Below are 15335 nucleotides of genomic sequence, written 5' to 3'. Positions count from 1 at the left end.
CATAACCCTCCTCCTTCTGCCCTGGTGCTTCCCAAAGCCTTTTGGAGGAATCAAGGAACGGGCCCCACTTGGGTGTAGAAGTGGTACAAGGAAGGGAAGACAAGAAGAAAAGGTACCAAAGACAAAGAGAACTGCAAAGAAATGTTAAACTGCAATCAGGAGTCTGCTGGGTAATAGTAACACCAATATTATCCTTTTAAAATTATTGTGTGTATATATATGATGGGATAATACAAAAATGTAATCATTTAATGTTGTTAGGAACCCAAACTGTCAGTGTAAAAGAAATCATGGGGGAAGGGAAAGGGAAAAAAAATAGTTACAAACAGGGAGGGAGGGAGGCAATCCATAAGAGACTCTTAAATACAGAGAACAAACTGAGGGTTGACAGGGGGAGGGGGGAGATGGGTAATGGGCACTGAGGAGGGCACTTGTTGGGATGAGCACTGGGTGTTATATATAAGCGATGAATCACGGGAATCTACCCCCAAAACCAAGAGCCCACTGTATACACTGTATGTTAGCCAACTGACAATAAATTATATTTTAAAAAAATCCCATGAAAATCAAGGGAATTAAGCTCGAAACACTGTAATGTTAGATGTGAACTGGAAAGACCAACATTATATTGGTCACATGCCTACAAATGACCCTCAAATCTCAGAGGCTTACACCAGCAATATTAATTTCACACTCCGAGGTCGGCAGAATGGCTGCGGGTCAGCCAACCTCCCCTGGGCTCACTGGGGCGGGGCCAGGTTAGGCTGGAGTGCAGGCTTTGGGTTAGGTCGGGTCATCCATGACATCCTCATTTTTGGACTCGGGCTGAACGAGCAACAGCTACCCGTACATCACGGAGAGTGGAAGTTCCAAGAGGGCTGGCCATGCCTCTCACTCGCCACGTGCATGCTGTCACTTGTGCCCAAGGCACAGGGCCAAGCCCAAAGTCAATGGGATGAGAAACACACACCACCCACAGGGAAGTCATGCCAAGGGTTAGGAGGGAAGGAAGAGCTATGGAGAAAGAACACCACCTACCCTAATTATGAACTCGTGACTTTTCCTTTCAAAAATAAATATTTCCTAACCCTGTCCACCAAAAGGGCCTAAAAGCAACTGCAACCTCCTCTCATAAGCATCCTTTCACCCAGACTGTGGTTTCTGAATATTATTCACCAGTAAAAGAAACCAGCACCCTGAGGGACATCTGATTCCAGGTCTTCAGCAGGAAATGTACAACATAACACTGACATAGCTCATTGCACCAAAGTGCAAGGAAGCTATCAAAACCAAGAGGATCATGTTAAAAGGATACAGGAGCTGCACCAAGGGCTCCCATTGGTTAAAGAAAGGACAATTCACCTATCAAATAGAATAGTGACTACAATTCACTGAAACACAGATCCTCAACCCCACTCTAACCCTATGGAATCAGAATCTCTAAGGATGGACTTAGGTATCTGTATTTTTTTTTTAACAGAGCTCCCCAACTGATTCTGAGGCATAAGCAGGTCTGAGAGGCACCAGGCCAAAGGCTTCCTCATCTTCTGGGAGGGCAGATCACTCAGAGTGCCCATCTTGCTCTCAGATGCTGGCCTCTGCTTCCTCGGAGCCTTGTCAAACTGCTAACTGTCCTTCATTCTTGTCCTTCCAGCTCTGGGGTGGTCCAGCCACAATGTGGCAGACATCATCAAGAAGAAAAATCCCAGTTTTCAGTCTACTAACAACAATAACAACAGCAAAACAGCTGGGACGGCTCCCAGGGTCCTCCTTTTAACCACAGTTTTGACAATGAGTATGAGCAACAAACTCTCCCATTTTTAGCTAACATAGATCAAAGACATTCAAGTTTGGGGTTTCTCTATATATCTCAAAGTAATTAGTTCTTAATCCTCGCTCTTTATCAGAAGCACCTGGTAACCCTCCACAAAACAGGGCTGACTGGGCTCCAGGCTCTGACCCAGAGATCCAGATCCAATGGCCGAGAGTGGAATCTGGGCACCCCATGTTTCAGAGGCTGCCCACGTGATTCTGACGTGCAGCCATGGTAGACAACCACCGCTCCAAGCTAAAATCTTGAAAGCTAAACATCACCACCTTTATGTCTTATCACAATGTGAATCAAGATAGGTCTTGGACGAGGCACCTTCCAAACCTCAGTGCCCCGGGGGAAAGTCTTGGTCTGCCCCTAATTGTGCCTCTAAAGAACTTCCCACCATTTTCCCTCCAACAATCAAGCCTGAGCAGCCGCCCCAGCCCTGGGCACAGGTAGGTTCAGGATTCAGGGCTCATGGCAAGCTGGGCTCCTCTCCCAGATGCTCAGGACAAAGAATAAAGACTGTAATGTTTAAACTGCTCCAGATCAAAGCCAAGCAGACAACATGATCACAAACAGCTTCAAGCTGAGAACTAAGGCAACCATCATACAAATACTCCTCCAGAAGTCTCCAAAAGGTAGACCCGTTTTTTGTTGTGTTTTTTTTTTTTTATTTAAAAAGAATGGGGATAATTCCATGTTAGAAGAAAACAGTAAAAGATTGGAAGTCAGCCAATTCAAACAAGCAAACATAGTTCTGCTCCCCAAACCTGATAAACATAGTGCACACGCACACACACAGGTGCACGTGCATGCGTGCGCGCGCGCACACACACACACACACACACACACACACACTAATTCAAATCATTGCCACGCCCTCACATAGATAATGAGAGCAGCTAGTGGCACTAGTTTCCTCCTAATTTGCAGTAGGTCAGATGTCAGCTCTCAGAAGGCCTAAATCCTTTGTCTGGCTTCATATTAAAATATGCTGCTTTTCTCGAAGACTTAACAGCTACCATACTATAAGAAGAAGGGTTGTATGTCAAGATAGTTCTGGAATTCACACCATGGTTGCAGCAGACACTTTCTGACCTATCTCCCCATCTACACCCCTCTTCTCTAAAATGTGCACCCCATTCACCAGGCTGGGTCCCCTCAGCTGTGCCTGCCTGTTCGGTCACATACCCCTGGCGTAGATTATGAACCAGCACTAGATATGTGGCTCAGCCGGGCTGGGTTGAGAGCTACTCATTTCAGTCTGGAAGGTGGATTAAAGGAGGATCACATAAATGTGAGCCCTTCGGGGAGGCCAGCTTGGACCACGTGAGCAGACAGGAAAGAAGGCAGGAGAGCAAAAAAGAGGAAACAGCAGAGGCAAGAGGCAGAGACGCCCTGAGTCTTGGTTGGCACTCTAGCTGCCTGAACTCCATGCCTGTGGATTCCACCAAGTGCCCTTTTGTCCTCGTATTAAACTCCTCTTCTGCCTATTCAGCTACTTTGAAATGGATGCCTATCACTTGCCAACAAAAAAAGATCGCTGACTAAAACAACTATAAAGCCTTGTTATCAACTACTAAACACTTCCAGGATATTTTTAAAGACCAAGACCAACTTTTTTCTCTTTATTGGATACGCTGTTTCTAAAAATGTACATATGCTTTTAATGTACATATGTACGTGTTTTGCTGTGGCAACTGGTTTTGAAATCAGAAACAAGGCAACCACCAGAATTTGGGATCAACAAAAAGAAAGCTCTCTAGAAAAAACGTTCCCTCACAGGAGGAGGGAGGGGAAAAGGAATCAGTGTGGGAAGGCCTGGCTCGGTCATGGAGGCCGTGGGCACCGAGTGCCCCCAGCCTCACCCGAGTGGGCCCAACTCAGTGAAATTCTCCACAAAATTCAAACAGCTGGCTCACAGAACGAGCACCATCAAGAATGAGAAGCTCCTGGATGCTCTCTCTAACAGGGGCTTAAGTCAGTAATGCATTTATAGAGACTTCAAGAAAGAAACCTGACTAACTCCCCTCTTCCCAGCTACAGTGTTTAGAGCAATTTAAAGGACAGAGTACAGACCTCCGGCTGGATGGCTTTAAACACAGGTATGTCCATTAACGTGATCTGGCTCTGTAACAAAAGAGAATCAGTATTAGAATAAACCGTAAACCAAAGACAGCTGTCATGTTACTTTAAATCTATACAGGGTAAGAACACATTCTCCCATGAGACACAAATTAAGAAAGAACAGAATAAAAAATTTCTAAAATGCCTCTCCTATCCTTCCCCCTTCGTAAATCTTGTCCCCACATCCTTCTTTCTTTAATGTGAGACAAACTCCCAATTTAAGAATTGATAATAGTCATTTGGAGGGTAGAACTGAGATGAAGGGGAACATTTTCAGTTTGGATATTTTTGTACTTTGTGAGTTGTTGCTTCAAGCATGAATTACTTTTGGCATTTAAAAAAGTTGTAGACACAATATTAAAAATTAGAATGCTAAAGAGACACTATCTATTACTCTAAATTTAATTTTTTTTAAAAAAACTGTGGCTTATAGAAATTGTACATTTCTTCTGAAGTCTCAGCCTCCTCTAAATTATACAGTAGAGTGCTACTCAAGACGCGAGGACCATGCTGGACCGCAAACTATTCATTCCACCAGCCCACAACGAGAGAACTTCAGAATTTGAGAGCAAGCATTTGGGAACTTTTATAGCAAATTGCCACATTTTTATTGTATTTTTTTAAAGTATCAGTCCTCAACAGATAGGCGATGAAAAAAAATGGCCCTTTACCACAGCTAGCTTGAGAAGCATTAATGTTGTAGATACAGAAAACACATATAATTAAAAGGCTGTTCTAGGGGCGCATGGGTGGTTCAGTGAGTAGAGCGTCTGACTCTGGATTTCAGGTCTGGTCATGATCTCTTGGTTCAGGGGTTAGAGCCCCACGTCAGGCTCTATGCTGATAGTGTGGAGCCTGCTTGGGATTTTCTCTCTCTGTCTCTCTCTCTCTCTCAAAATAGATAAATAAACTTAAAAATAAAATGAAATAAAATAAAATTAAATTAAATTAAATTAAATTAAAAATAAAATAAAATAATATAAAATAATAAAAGGCTGGTCCCATCGTTAGCTGCTCATCGGGCAGCAATAAGAGAAAGCATCCTTGCTGATCTTTCCAGGCCAAGGCAGAGACTGAGCTGACTTCACATGACCTGCCCATCTCCACATGTCACCTGGGATGCCAGATGTCAGTTAACAGACACCTCTGTGACAGGCCAGGGAAGGAGAGCCAAGGGCATTTGGCTGCCTCCTAATGCAAGAAGATACCCTGCCCCTGGCACACAGGTCAAAGAGGAGGACGTGATGCAGGGGAAGGAACTTGGGCTCTGGAACCAGCAGGACTTGGGTGTATGTCTGGGTAACACTGCTTGATGGCAATATTCTCTTTGACGCATGATTTAACCTCTCTCCCAATCTCAGGCGCCACATCTAGGAAATGATGACAATAATCCCTATCTTATAGGATCCTTGGGAATATGTAAGACAAGAAGTGCAGAATGTCTGGCATATGACAGGTGCTCTCTCTAGATACAGATATGCACATGTGTATACACATACATATATACATGCAAATAGAGAGAGCGCATCTGTGTATGGTGTAGAGAGAGAAACACATACACAGAGACTGAGAACGTCTGTCAGGTGCCAGGCATTCTGCACCTCCTATTTTGAATTTTCACAAAGATTATATATACCACAGACCCATGAACAACACAGGGGTTACGGATGCCAACCTTCCACAGTTGAAAATCTGCATATAACTTTTGACTCTCCAAAAGTTAACTACTGACAGCCTACTATTGACCAGAAGCCTTACTGATAACATCAACGGCTGATTAACACATTGTATGAATTATATGCTGTATTCTTACAGTAAGGTAAGCTAGAGAAAAGCAAATGTTATTAAGAAACTCATAAGGAAGAGAAAATACATTTACAGCACTGTATTTATTTAAAAACATCTTTATATAAGTGGATGCACACAGTTCAAACCTGTGTGTTCAAGGGTAAACTGTACCCACATGTGTGTTCGTACATTTATACTTCCATATCGTATGTATGCGAAGTCACACAGATGGGCTCATGTACTGGATGTGAACTTATGGCTCCTGACCAATACATGAGCTAAGAAATAAGGGACTAGTGATGCATTTGAATATTCATGTATCAAAGTTGCTCTAGAGAACACTTAAAGGAGGCTGTTACATTGAGTCAACAAATACTGTCATGAAAAAAAGCCTCATGTCCAAAATACATGAGAAAAATGACAACAACGCAGTATGTCAGGTGTAACCACAATCCGGGGCTAAGGTGCAGAACTGTGGTTGCCTCTCGGCATAATTTAAAGGTGGTCCAAAAGCACTGGGTTCCTGAGAAGCACAGGATGCAGGCCAAAGCGTACCATCCTCAGGGCTGAGCGGGAGAGGGAAGTCAGCAGGTGGCCTCCGTGGAGAGCCTCTCTGTCCCCTCAAAGGGGCTAGTGCTGCCACTAACGGAAGCTCAGGAGAGGGACAGCAAAGGCGCTGGGAATGAAGAAGCACTTGGGAATCGAGTCCTTCCACCTCTGGGTCTACCCACCAGCAGTAAGGGGGCACTGGACGTCCACACAAGGTGGGTCTGGCCCTTGTAACCCAGGTGTCAAGGGACGACTGAGGCCTGGAGGCCTAAAGGTCTGCATGTCTGGCCCAGAGCTATGTCCCGGGCAGTGCAAACAGACTGGCGATCCTCCTGCCAGACCTGTGGAGACTGCTAGCCAAGTCCCCTCACATTTGGATTAATTCTGTCATCCTGGGGAACAGGACGGCCTTATGGAAACAGGAGATTCATGCTGAAAGCTCAGAGGGCCTTGGAAATCCGTCCTGTGGCTCAAGTTAACTCCCTACCCGGGAGAACCAGCAGGATGGTTGCTATGTCATTTAGGAAGAGAACCAAAAGTCCACTAATGAGAAAATAAGAAAACTTCCTCTCCATCCTGCCATCACTTCTAGGGCTTGCTACCGAATTTCTAAATGATTTATGCAAATAGTAGCTTTACGTCTCACACGGTTTTGGAAGTTCCAAATATTGTGATCCCTGCTCAGACCCTACGTCAGAAAGTGTATTCAGGTTTTTTATTCAAAACAAACAACAACAGAGGTCACCAAACTTAAAACAGACTGGCTGGTCCCAAACACACAATCTGAGGGTTTTCCGAAGTCTCTCGTGCATTTTTATCCTCACAATTCTGACCAAAAAAGAAGCCGAGTCCAGAACAAGAATATGTCAATACACAGGTAAAATCTTCAGATTACAAATGTGTCATTTTAGAACAAAGCCATACACGCACGGAAAGGGTGCTGACCAGCCGTCCTTCCCAGGAAGTGTGGGGGCTCCAACACAGGCAGTTTTACCAGAAAGGGAGGGTGTGGGTAGGGATGGAGGCTTGAGGGCGGCCAGTCCCGTCCCCCTTCACAGTGGCCCTCAGCCTCAGAAGACCTTGCCCCTCCCTCAGGGGAGAGGCCCGGGCTTCGTGGAGAGAAGGAGCATTTCCGGGGATGTGACGCGGCCTCTGTAAAAACGCCCGGCAATAGGGCCCTCGGGTCCACAAGCAGCACTTGTCGTGAGGAGCAGGCATGGTATGGAAGTGTTGAATCACTACACTGTGCACCTGAAGCTAATATTAGATTGCACGGGAACGGACTGGGAAACATTAGCACAGTGAATGAATGAATGGACAAATGAATGAATGCAGCACAGCCTCCACAGCGGGGCACACATGCCTGGACGGAGGTGCACACTCATGAACAAGTCTCTCCACGGCTTCTCCTTATCTTTGGAAATAAAGCCTTCAACAGATGTCCAATGAAGCTAGCCACCTGGCAATGCCTTTCTTAATCCTTTTTTTTTTTTTTTTTTTTTTTGAGAGAGGGTAACAGAACACCAGCAGGGGTGGGGCGGGGGGGAGGGGGAGCGACACAGGAACCAAAGCAGGCTCCAGGCTCTGAGCTATCAGGGTTCAAACCCACAAACTGCGAGATCATGACCTGAGCCGAAGTCAGACACTCAACCTACTGAGCCACCCAGGAGCCCATGCCTTCCTTAATCCTAACTCCTCCAACCCCCTCCTTCACCCTAGTCAAGGACTCCCTAAAAACCCAGGCTTTTTAGGGAAACGGCCAATCTCCACATATTACAAAACATTTCTGTTGAGGTGACTCCTTCAGAATGGAGAGACCTACTGGAGTACTTCACAATATGGCCCTAAAGAAAGAGGGTTACTGTGTGGATAAATGAAAGCTACTTAGCTAAAAAGGAAAGCAAAACACACACACACACACACACACACACACACACACAAAACCACAAAAAGACCAAAAAACAAAAAAAACCCAACTGTTCTCTACATATGCTGAATGTAGTGTTTCCCCCTCTGACACTGGTGACTAAATCCCCTCTTCCCAGCCACAACCTTAGTATAAAGGCTCTCTCAACCCCCAAATAAACAAACAAAAGAAGTTGTTGGCAAATGAGTGGCACATTTTGTAACAGAAGATACCTTTAAATTTGCATTTAGATCACTCCACCAGCTCATGACCGGGAAGGCTCACAGAACAAAAGGGCAATCAGCTCCACAGATACATTCCTACTTGTACTCCTAGAGCCACAGAAACATGTGTGGGGCAAATTCAGAATGACAGTCAAGGAAATGCAAATTAAACAGGAAGATGCCATTTGTTGTCCATCAGTGCCACCAGGAGCGACAGGACTTTACAGACTGCTCTGTTCTTTTTGAAAAGCAATCTGGCAGCAACCCATTACAAAAGTTCTTTAACTCTTGCTTTTTCTGAAAAGTCAAACTTCTAAAAAAAAAGTTGCAAGAATAGTATGATGAACTCTATAACCTTTCACCTGGCTTCACTAATTATTAACATCTTGCCTCATTTGCTTTTTCTCTATGTATATAATTATATATACACCATTTTCTCCTGAGCCACTCGAGAATAAAATGCAGATATCATGACTCTTCACCCCTAAATCCTTCAACATGTTCTTTCCCAAGAACAAGACCATGATCTTACATAATGATAAAATTATTACACTCAGGAAACTTATCATTGCTACAACAGTATTATCTAATATTACATACAGTCCACATTCAAAATTTGCTAAAATATCCCAATGGTTTTTACAGCAATTTTTTCACAATCCAAGATCAGGCATTGCAGTTAGATACTATCTCCTAAAAAGTGAAATGAGCATATGGCTGACACAGCAATCCGTATACCTACAGAAAGACAAGCGCTAGAAACAAAAAAGGCCACAAAAAGGGACTTGTTGGGAGAAAAAAATTATGGTACATTCAGACTCTGGAGTTTCATGCAGCTATTAAAAATAGAGAATTAGGGGTACGTGGGTGGCTCAGTCACTTAAGCCTCCGAATTCAGCTCAGGTCATGGTCTTGCAGTTCACAAGTTCGAGCCCTGCATCAGGCTCTGTGCTGACAGCTCAGAACCTGGAGCCTGCTTCTGATTCTGTGTCTCCCTCTCTCTCTGTCCCTCTCCCACTTGCACTCTGCTTCTCTCTCTCTCAAAAATAAATAAACATTAATTTTTTTTAAAAAAAAATAGAGAATTAAATCTATACATATTGACCTAGAAGGATGTCCATGAACTATTGATGACAAAGTTCCAGCTTTGCTCTTTACTCTTTCAGCCTGCTGAGGAGGAGGATGGAAATCTAGCTGTCGAGCACCCCTGCTGAGAAACTGAGGACCTTTTAAATGATTTGAAACCTTTTTATTACAAAATAACACACATTCACATAAACCACATCAAGCAATTACACGGTTTGATGACTTATTATAAGATGAATACCTTGTAATTACCACCTCAGTCAAGAAATAGCTACCTCAATCAACACACGAACGGACCCCGAAAATGGGGTATATACACACACTAGGGAGTATTATTCAGCCTGAAAAAGCAAGGAAATGTTGACATATGTCACAATATGGACAAACCTTGAGGACATGATGCTAAGTGGCAAAAGCCAGACACACAAAAAATACTGTCTCGGTGGTTGAGGGTAGGGGTGATGGAGAGTTGTTTAATGGGTATGGCGTTTCGGGTGTGCAGGATGAAACAGCTCTGGAGATCAGGTGCACGACAATGTGAATGTACTTAACACTACTCACCTGTACACTTAGACACGGTTACAGTGATAAATTTTATGTTGCATATAGTTTACTACAATTCAGAAAAGTCACCCCAGAGTTCTTCCCTGTGCCTCATCCCAATCACAAGGCCTCCCTCCGGCCATGAGAAACAGAGGTCCTGACTTTCCTCAAGTTTCTTTACGATTTGATCACCCAAGTGTGTGCACCAGGGCATCATGGTGGCATCTTGCCCGTTTCTTTTTTTAATGTTTATTTGTTTTTGAGAGAGAGAAAGCGCAAGCAGGGGAGGGGCACAGAGAGAGGGGGATAGATAGATAGTCCAAAGTGGGCTCTATGCTGACAGCACAGAGCCCAATGTGGGGCTCGAACTCACAAACCGTGAGATCATGACCTGAGGCGAAGTTGGATGCTTAACTGACTGAGCCACCCAGGCACTCCTTGCCCACTCTTGAAAGTTTAACGTGCGGCACCTGACTGGCTCAGTTGGTAGAGCACGTGACTCTTGATCTCGGGGTTGTGAGTTCAAGCCCCACGCTGAGGGTAGAGATTACATAAAAAAATAAATAAAAATAATATAAATAAAATAAAAGGTTGATGTGTATTTGGAAGTTTCTTTTAATCTACAAGTATTCTCTCCATCTCTTGTTTTCCTCACAATGTATCTGCTGGAGAATCCAGGCCATTTGATCTACACAGTTCCCCACATTCAGAGTTCAGGTCAACATGTTCCTCTGTCCTTGGCATTTCCTGCAAATTGTCAGCTGCACCCGGAGACTTGAGCAGACACAGGTTTGATCCCTTTGGCAGGAATGGAGGTGGTGCTGTGCTGTTCCATCAGGAAGCACATAATGTCTCTCCTTTTGTGTCAGTAGCTATTGATGCTCAATGCTTAGATCTATTAACTCACTCGGGTTATAAAATGATGATACTGTATTCCAATTCTATCATTCCTTTTCCACTTATTAACTGAAATTATCCTTACCCACTATTTGGTTACCCAGTACAGTTCAAAAGTTCAAAAGTGAAAGGTAAGACAAATACTGGATTCTTTCTTTCTATTTCTTAGGTTTTAAGGTAATAAATTTGTTCCCTATTGTCATCCAGTGATGACCCATTGTTTGATGGGTTTCAATCAATTCCAAATATTATTCTTTTGAAGCTCAAAGGATCCCATCACTGGACAATGGCAGCTTCTTCCTCTAGGTGGCTCCTGAGTCCTTTTGACATGACCCTCTTGGTCCTCGATAGCTTCCTCGCTGGTATTGGAAAGATGTACAGGCTCATCTTGAACATTTCCTGTCCTAGACCTAGAATCAAGCAATTCTCTGGGAAGCCCCGGTCTCTTTCAGTGGTAAATGGTATTTCACGACCACAGTCTGGAATCCATACTGATATTTCCAATTCAAATTCAGGACACTTTTCTCCCCCTAACTTACTTACCTTCTTCTGTATTACATCTCTTATCTCCTTTCTTCCATATTGAAAATCCTGGTCTCAAGGACACAGGGTATACAGGATTGCATTATCCCGTAATTATTCATTTCCTTTATCCTACTTTATTCGCACAACAGTCTTAGAATAACAATATTAATGCTACCACCATCAGTGTAATTACTGAGAAAAGTTATGAAAGTTTTGTATATGTTCTCTCCATCCTCCCACATTTTTGACAGTTTACACTGTGAGAGTCACACTGCACCTATTACATGGGCAACACGGCCATTACACACCATACCTTCTCCTTCCCTTAGTCATTCGGTCTTAACTCTACAGTAACTGAGTGTTCACTGCTCTCCATCAGTCTTTATAGTGATGTTTCTCTAATCATTTTCACGGCCTGAAGCTTGTTCTCTGGTAAATGCCTCAGAAAGGGTTCACAGGAATAACATTCTCTGAAGAATAATCTTCTTGCATGTTCATAATAGTCCGTGCCCTTAATACCTGAAAGTCAGTGTTACTGGATATAAAATCTTTGGCTCACATTTTTTTTCCTTGACTTACTTGATTACATTATTTTGCTTTCTTTTGGCAAAAAGTGTTTGGGTCAAAAATATTGATGGTAATCTAATTTCACTTCTCTCAATAATTTCATGTTGCTTACATGTTGAAATGATACTATTTTAGATATACCAAGTAAAGTAAAATATATTTTTAAAGTAATCTCGGGGGCACCGAGGTGGCTCAGTCAGTCAAGTGTTTGACTCTTGATTTCAGCCCAGGTCATGATCTCACGGTTTGTAGGTTCAAGCCCCGTGTAGGCTCTGCACTGGCAGTGCAGAGCCTGCTTGGGATTCTCATTCTCTCTCTCTCTCTCTCTCTCTCTCTCTCTCTCTCCCTCCCTCCCTCCCTCTCTCTCTGCCCCTCCCCTGTTCATGTTCTCTCTCAAAATAAATAAATAAACTTTAAAAATAATAATAAACATTAAAAATAAAAATATAATTTCAACTCCTTTCTTTAATGTGGCTACAAGCAAATTTAAAATTGCATATGTGATATAGAAAACCCTAAAATCTCCACCAAGAAGCTACTAAAATTGAGAAATGAATTCAGTAAGGTTGCAGGATACAAAATCAATGTACAAAAATCCATTGCATTTCTATACACAAATAATAAATCAGCAAAAAGAAATTAAGAAACAATCCCATTTACAATTGCACCAAAAAATGATAAAATACCCATGAACAAACTTAACCAAGGAGGTAAAAGACCTGTACACTGAAAACTATAAAACACCAATGAAAGAAATGAAAGACAACACTAGCCCATGAATTGGAAGAACAAGTATTGTTAAAACGTCCATACTACCCAGAGCAATCTACGGATTTAATGCAATCCCTATCAAAATACAAACAGCATTTTTTATAGAACTAGAACAAGCAATCCTAAAACTTCTATGAAACCACAAAAAAACTCCCAAATAGCCAAGGCAATCTTAAAACAGGAAAACAAAGGTGGAGGTATCACAATTCCAGATTTCAAGTTATACTACAAAGCTGTAATGATCAAAACCGTGTGGTACTGGTACAAAAACAGATACACAGATCAATAGAACACAATAGAAAGCACAGAAATAAACCCATAATTATATGCTCAATTAATCTTTGACAAAAGAGGCAAGAACATGCAGTAGGAAAAAGGCAGTCATGGAGCCTAGGTGGCTCAGTCTGTTAAGCATACCACTTCGGCTTCGGTCATGATCTCATGGTTTGTGATTTTGAGCCCTGCCTCACTCTCCCTCAAAAATAAATAAACATTAAAAAAAAAATCAGGGTCCCTTCAACAAATAATGTTGGGAAAACTGGACAGCCATATGCAAAAGAATGAAACTGGACAACTTTCTTACACCATACATACATAAAAATAAACTCAAAATGGATTAAAGTCCTGAATGTGAGAACTGAAACCATAAAAACCCTAGAAGAGAGCACAGGCAATAATTTATCTGACATCAGCCATAACAACATTTTTCTAGGCATGTCTTGTGAGGCAAGGAAAACAAAAGCAAGAATAAACTTTTGGGACTCCAACAAAATAAAATCCTTCTGCACAGCAAAGAAAACAATCAATAAAACTAAAAGACAACATATCGAATGGGGGAAAGATATTTGCAAATGATATATCCAATAAAGGTTTAGTATCCAAAACATATAAAGAACTTATACAACTCAACACCAAAAACCCAAATAATTCCAATTAAGAAATGGGCAGGAGACATGAACAGGCACTTCTCCAAAGAAGACATCCAGATGGCCAACAGACATATGAAAAGATGTTCAACATCACTCATCATCAGGAAAATGCAAATCAAAACCACAATGAGGTATCACCTCATACCAGTCAGAATGGCTAAAATCAAAAACATGAGAAAACGACAAATGTTGGCAAGGATACGGAGAAAAAGGACCCTTTGTGCTCTGTTGGTGGGAATGCAAACTGTTGCAGCCACTGTAGAAAACAGTACAGAGGTTCCTCAAAAAATTAAAAATAGAACTACCCTATGATCCAGTAACCACACAACTGAGTATTTACCCAAAGAATATGAAAACACTGGGGCACCTGGGCGGCTCAGTTGGTTAAGCGTCTGACTTCAGCTCAGGTCATGCTCTCAGTTTATGAGTTTGAGCCCTGCATCGAGCTGTCAGTGAACAGCCTGCTTCGGATCTTCTCTCTCCCTCTCTCTGCTCTTCCCCCCCCTCTCTCGCTCTCAAAAAATAAACATTAAAAAAAATATATGAGAAAACTAATTTCAAAGGATATGTGCACCCCTGTGTTTATTGAAGCATTATTTACAATAGCCAAAATTAAAGAAACAGCCCAACTGTCCATCAACAGATGAATGGATAGAGAACACATGGTATAAATACACAAAAGAATACTATTCAGCCATAAAAAAAGAATAAAATCTTGCCATTTGAAACAATATGGATGGATCTGAAGAGTATAATGCTAAACAAAGTAAGTCAGTCAGAGATTTCATTCATATGTGGAATTAAAGAAACAAAACAAATGAATAAAGGGGAAAAAAAGACAAAGCAAAAACAGACTCAACTATAGAGAACAAACAGACGGTTTGCTGGGGGGCGGGGGGGGGGGATGGGTGAAGTAGGGGAAGGACACTTATCATGAGGAGTACTGAGTAATACATTGAACTGTTGGATCACTATATTGTACACCTGAAACTAATATAACACTGTATGCTAACTATACTGGAATTAAAGTGTTTTAAACATATATATAAATAAATTAAATAAAATTGCACGTGTGGTTCAGATTATATTTCTGTTGGATAGTGCTGGTCAAGAATGCCAGTCCTAGTTTTAAATCCCAGATAGACAGTGACACTTACCATCTGCGTGAAGAGGTGACTTTTCTCTTTAAGAACTGACTTCCTCATCAGTATACTGGGAATAACAAATACACCTAATGTATAAGGCTGATGTGAGAAGTCGATTAGATAATACACGTAAAACACTTAGTGTTACAACCTAGACATGGTAGGTGTTCAAAAATAGGAGTTGCCCTTATTATCACGGTCCAGCATTAGCTGAATAGTCAGCAGATGAAGGTTTTAGACCTGGCTCTGCCCACACCTGGCTATGTGATCCAGGCAAAAAAAAAAAAAAAAAAAAAAAAAAAAATCATCTCTTAGATCCTTCATTTCTTCATTAGGAAATCAGGAGCTAACAGGTCATGATTTCACGGTCCATGGAATCGAGCCCCACATCAGGCTCCATGCTGACATCACGAAGCCTGCTTGGGATTCTGTCTCCATTCTCTCTGCCCCTCCCCCTGCTCA

General features: G+C 42.3%; 1 protein-coding gene across 14 annotated transcripts in view; it reads right to left on the bottom strand.

Moving 5' to 3' along the window:
• The window catches only part of RALGPS1 (Ral GEF with PH domain and SH3 binding motif 1), a 314360-nt gene that overhangs the window by 206482 nt on the left and 92543 nt on the right, over positions 1–15335 (bottom strand). For 13 of the 14 annotated variants that reach the window (XM_053908291.1, XM_053908299.1, XM_053908295.1 and 10 more), the window contains one exon: positions 3896–3946. The exons of the other annotated variant lie outside the window; for it this stretch is intronic. In XM_053908291.1, the coding sequence (XP_053764266.1) occupies positions 3896–3946 (51 nt within the window). The remainder of the gene's footprint in view (positions 1–3895; positions 3947–15335) is intronic. 14 annotated transcript variants of the gene reach the window in all.

This window comes from Panthera pardus, unplaced genomic scaffold (assembly GCF_024362965.1).
Source record: "Panthera pardus isolate Hobbes unplaced genomic scaffold, ASM2436296v1 HiC_scaffold_20, whole genome shotgun sequence".
Lineage (NCBI taxonomy): Eukaryota > Metazoa > Chordata > Mammalia > Carnivora > Felidae > Panthera > Panthera pardus.
Note: the sequence above shows the minus strand (reverse complement) of the source record. Positions and strands in the feature narration are given on the sequence as shown.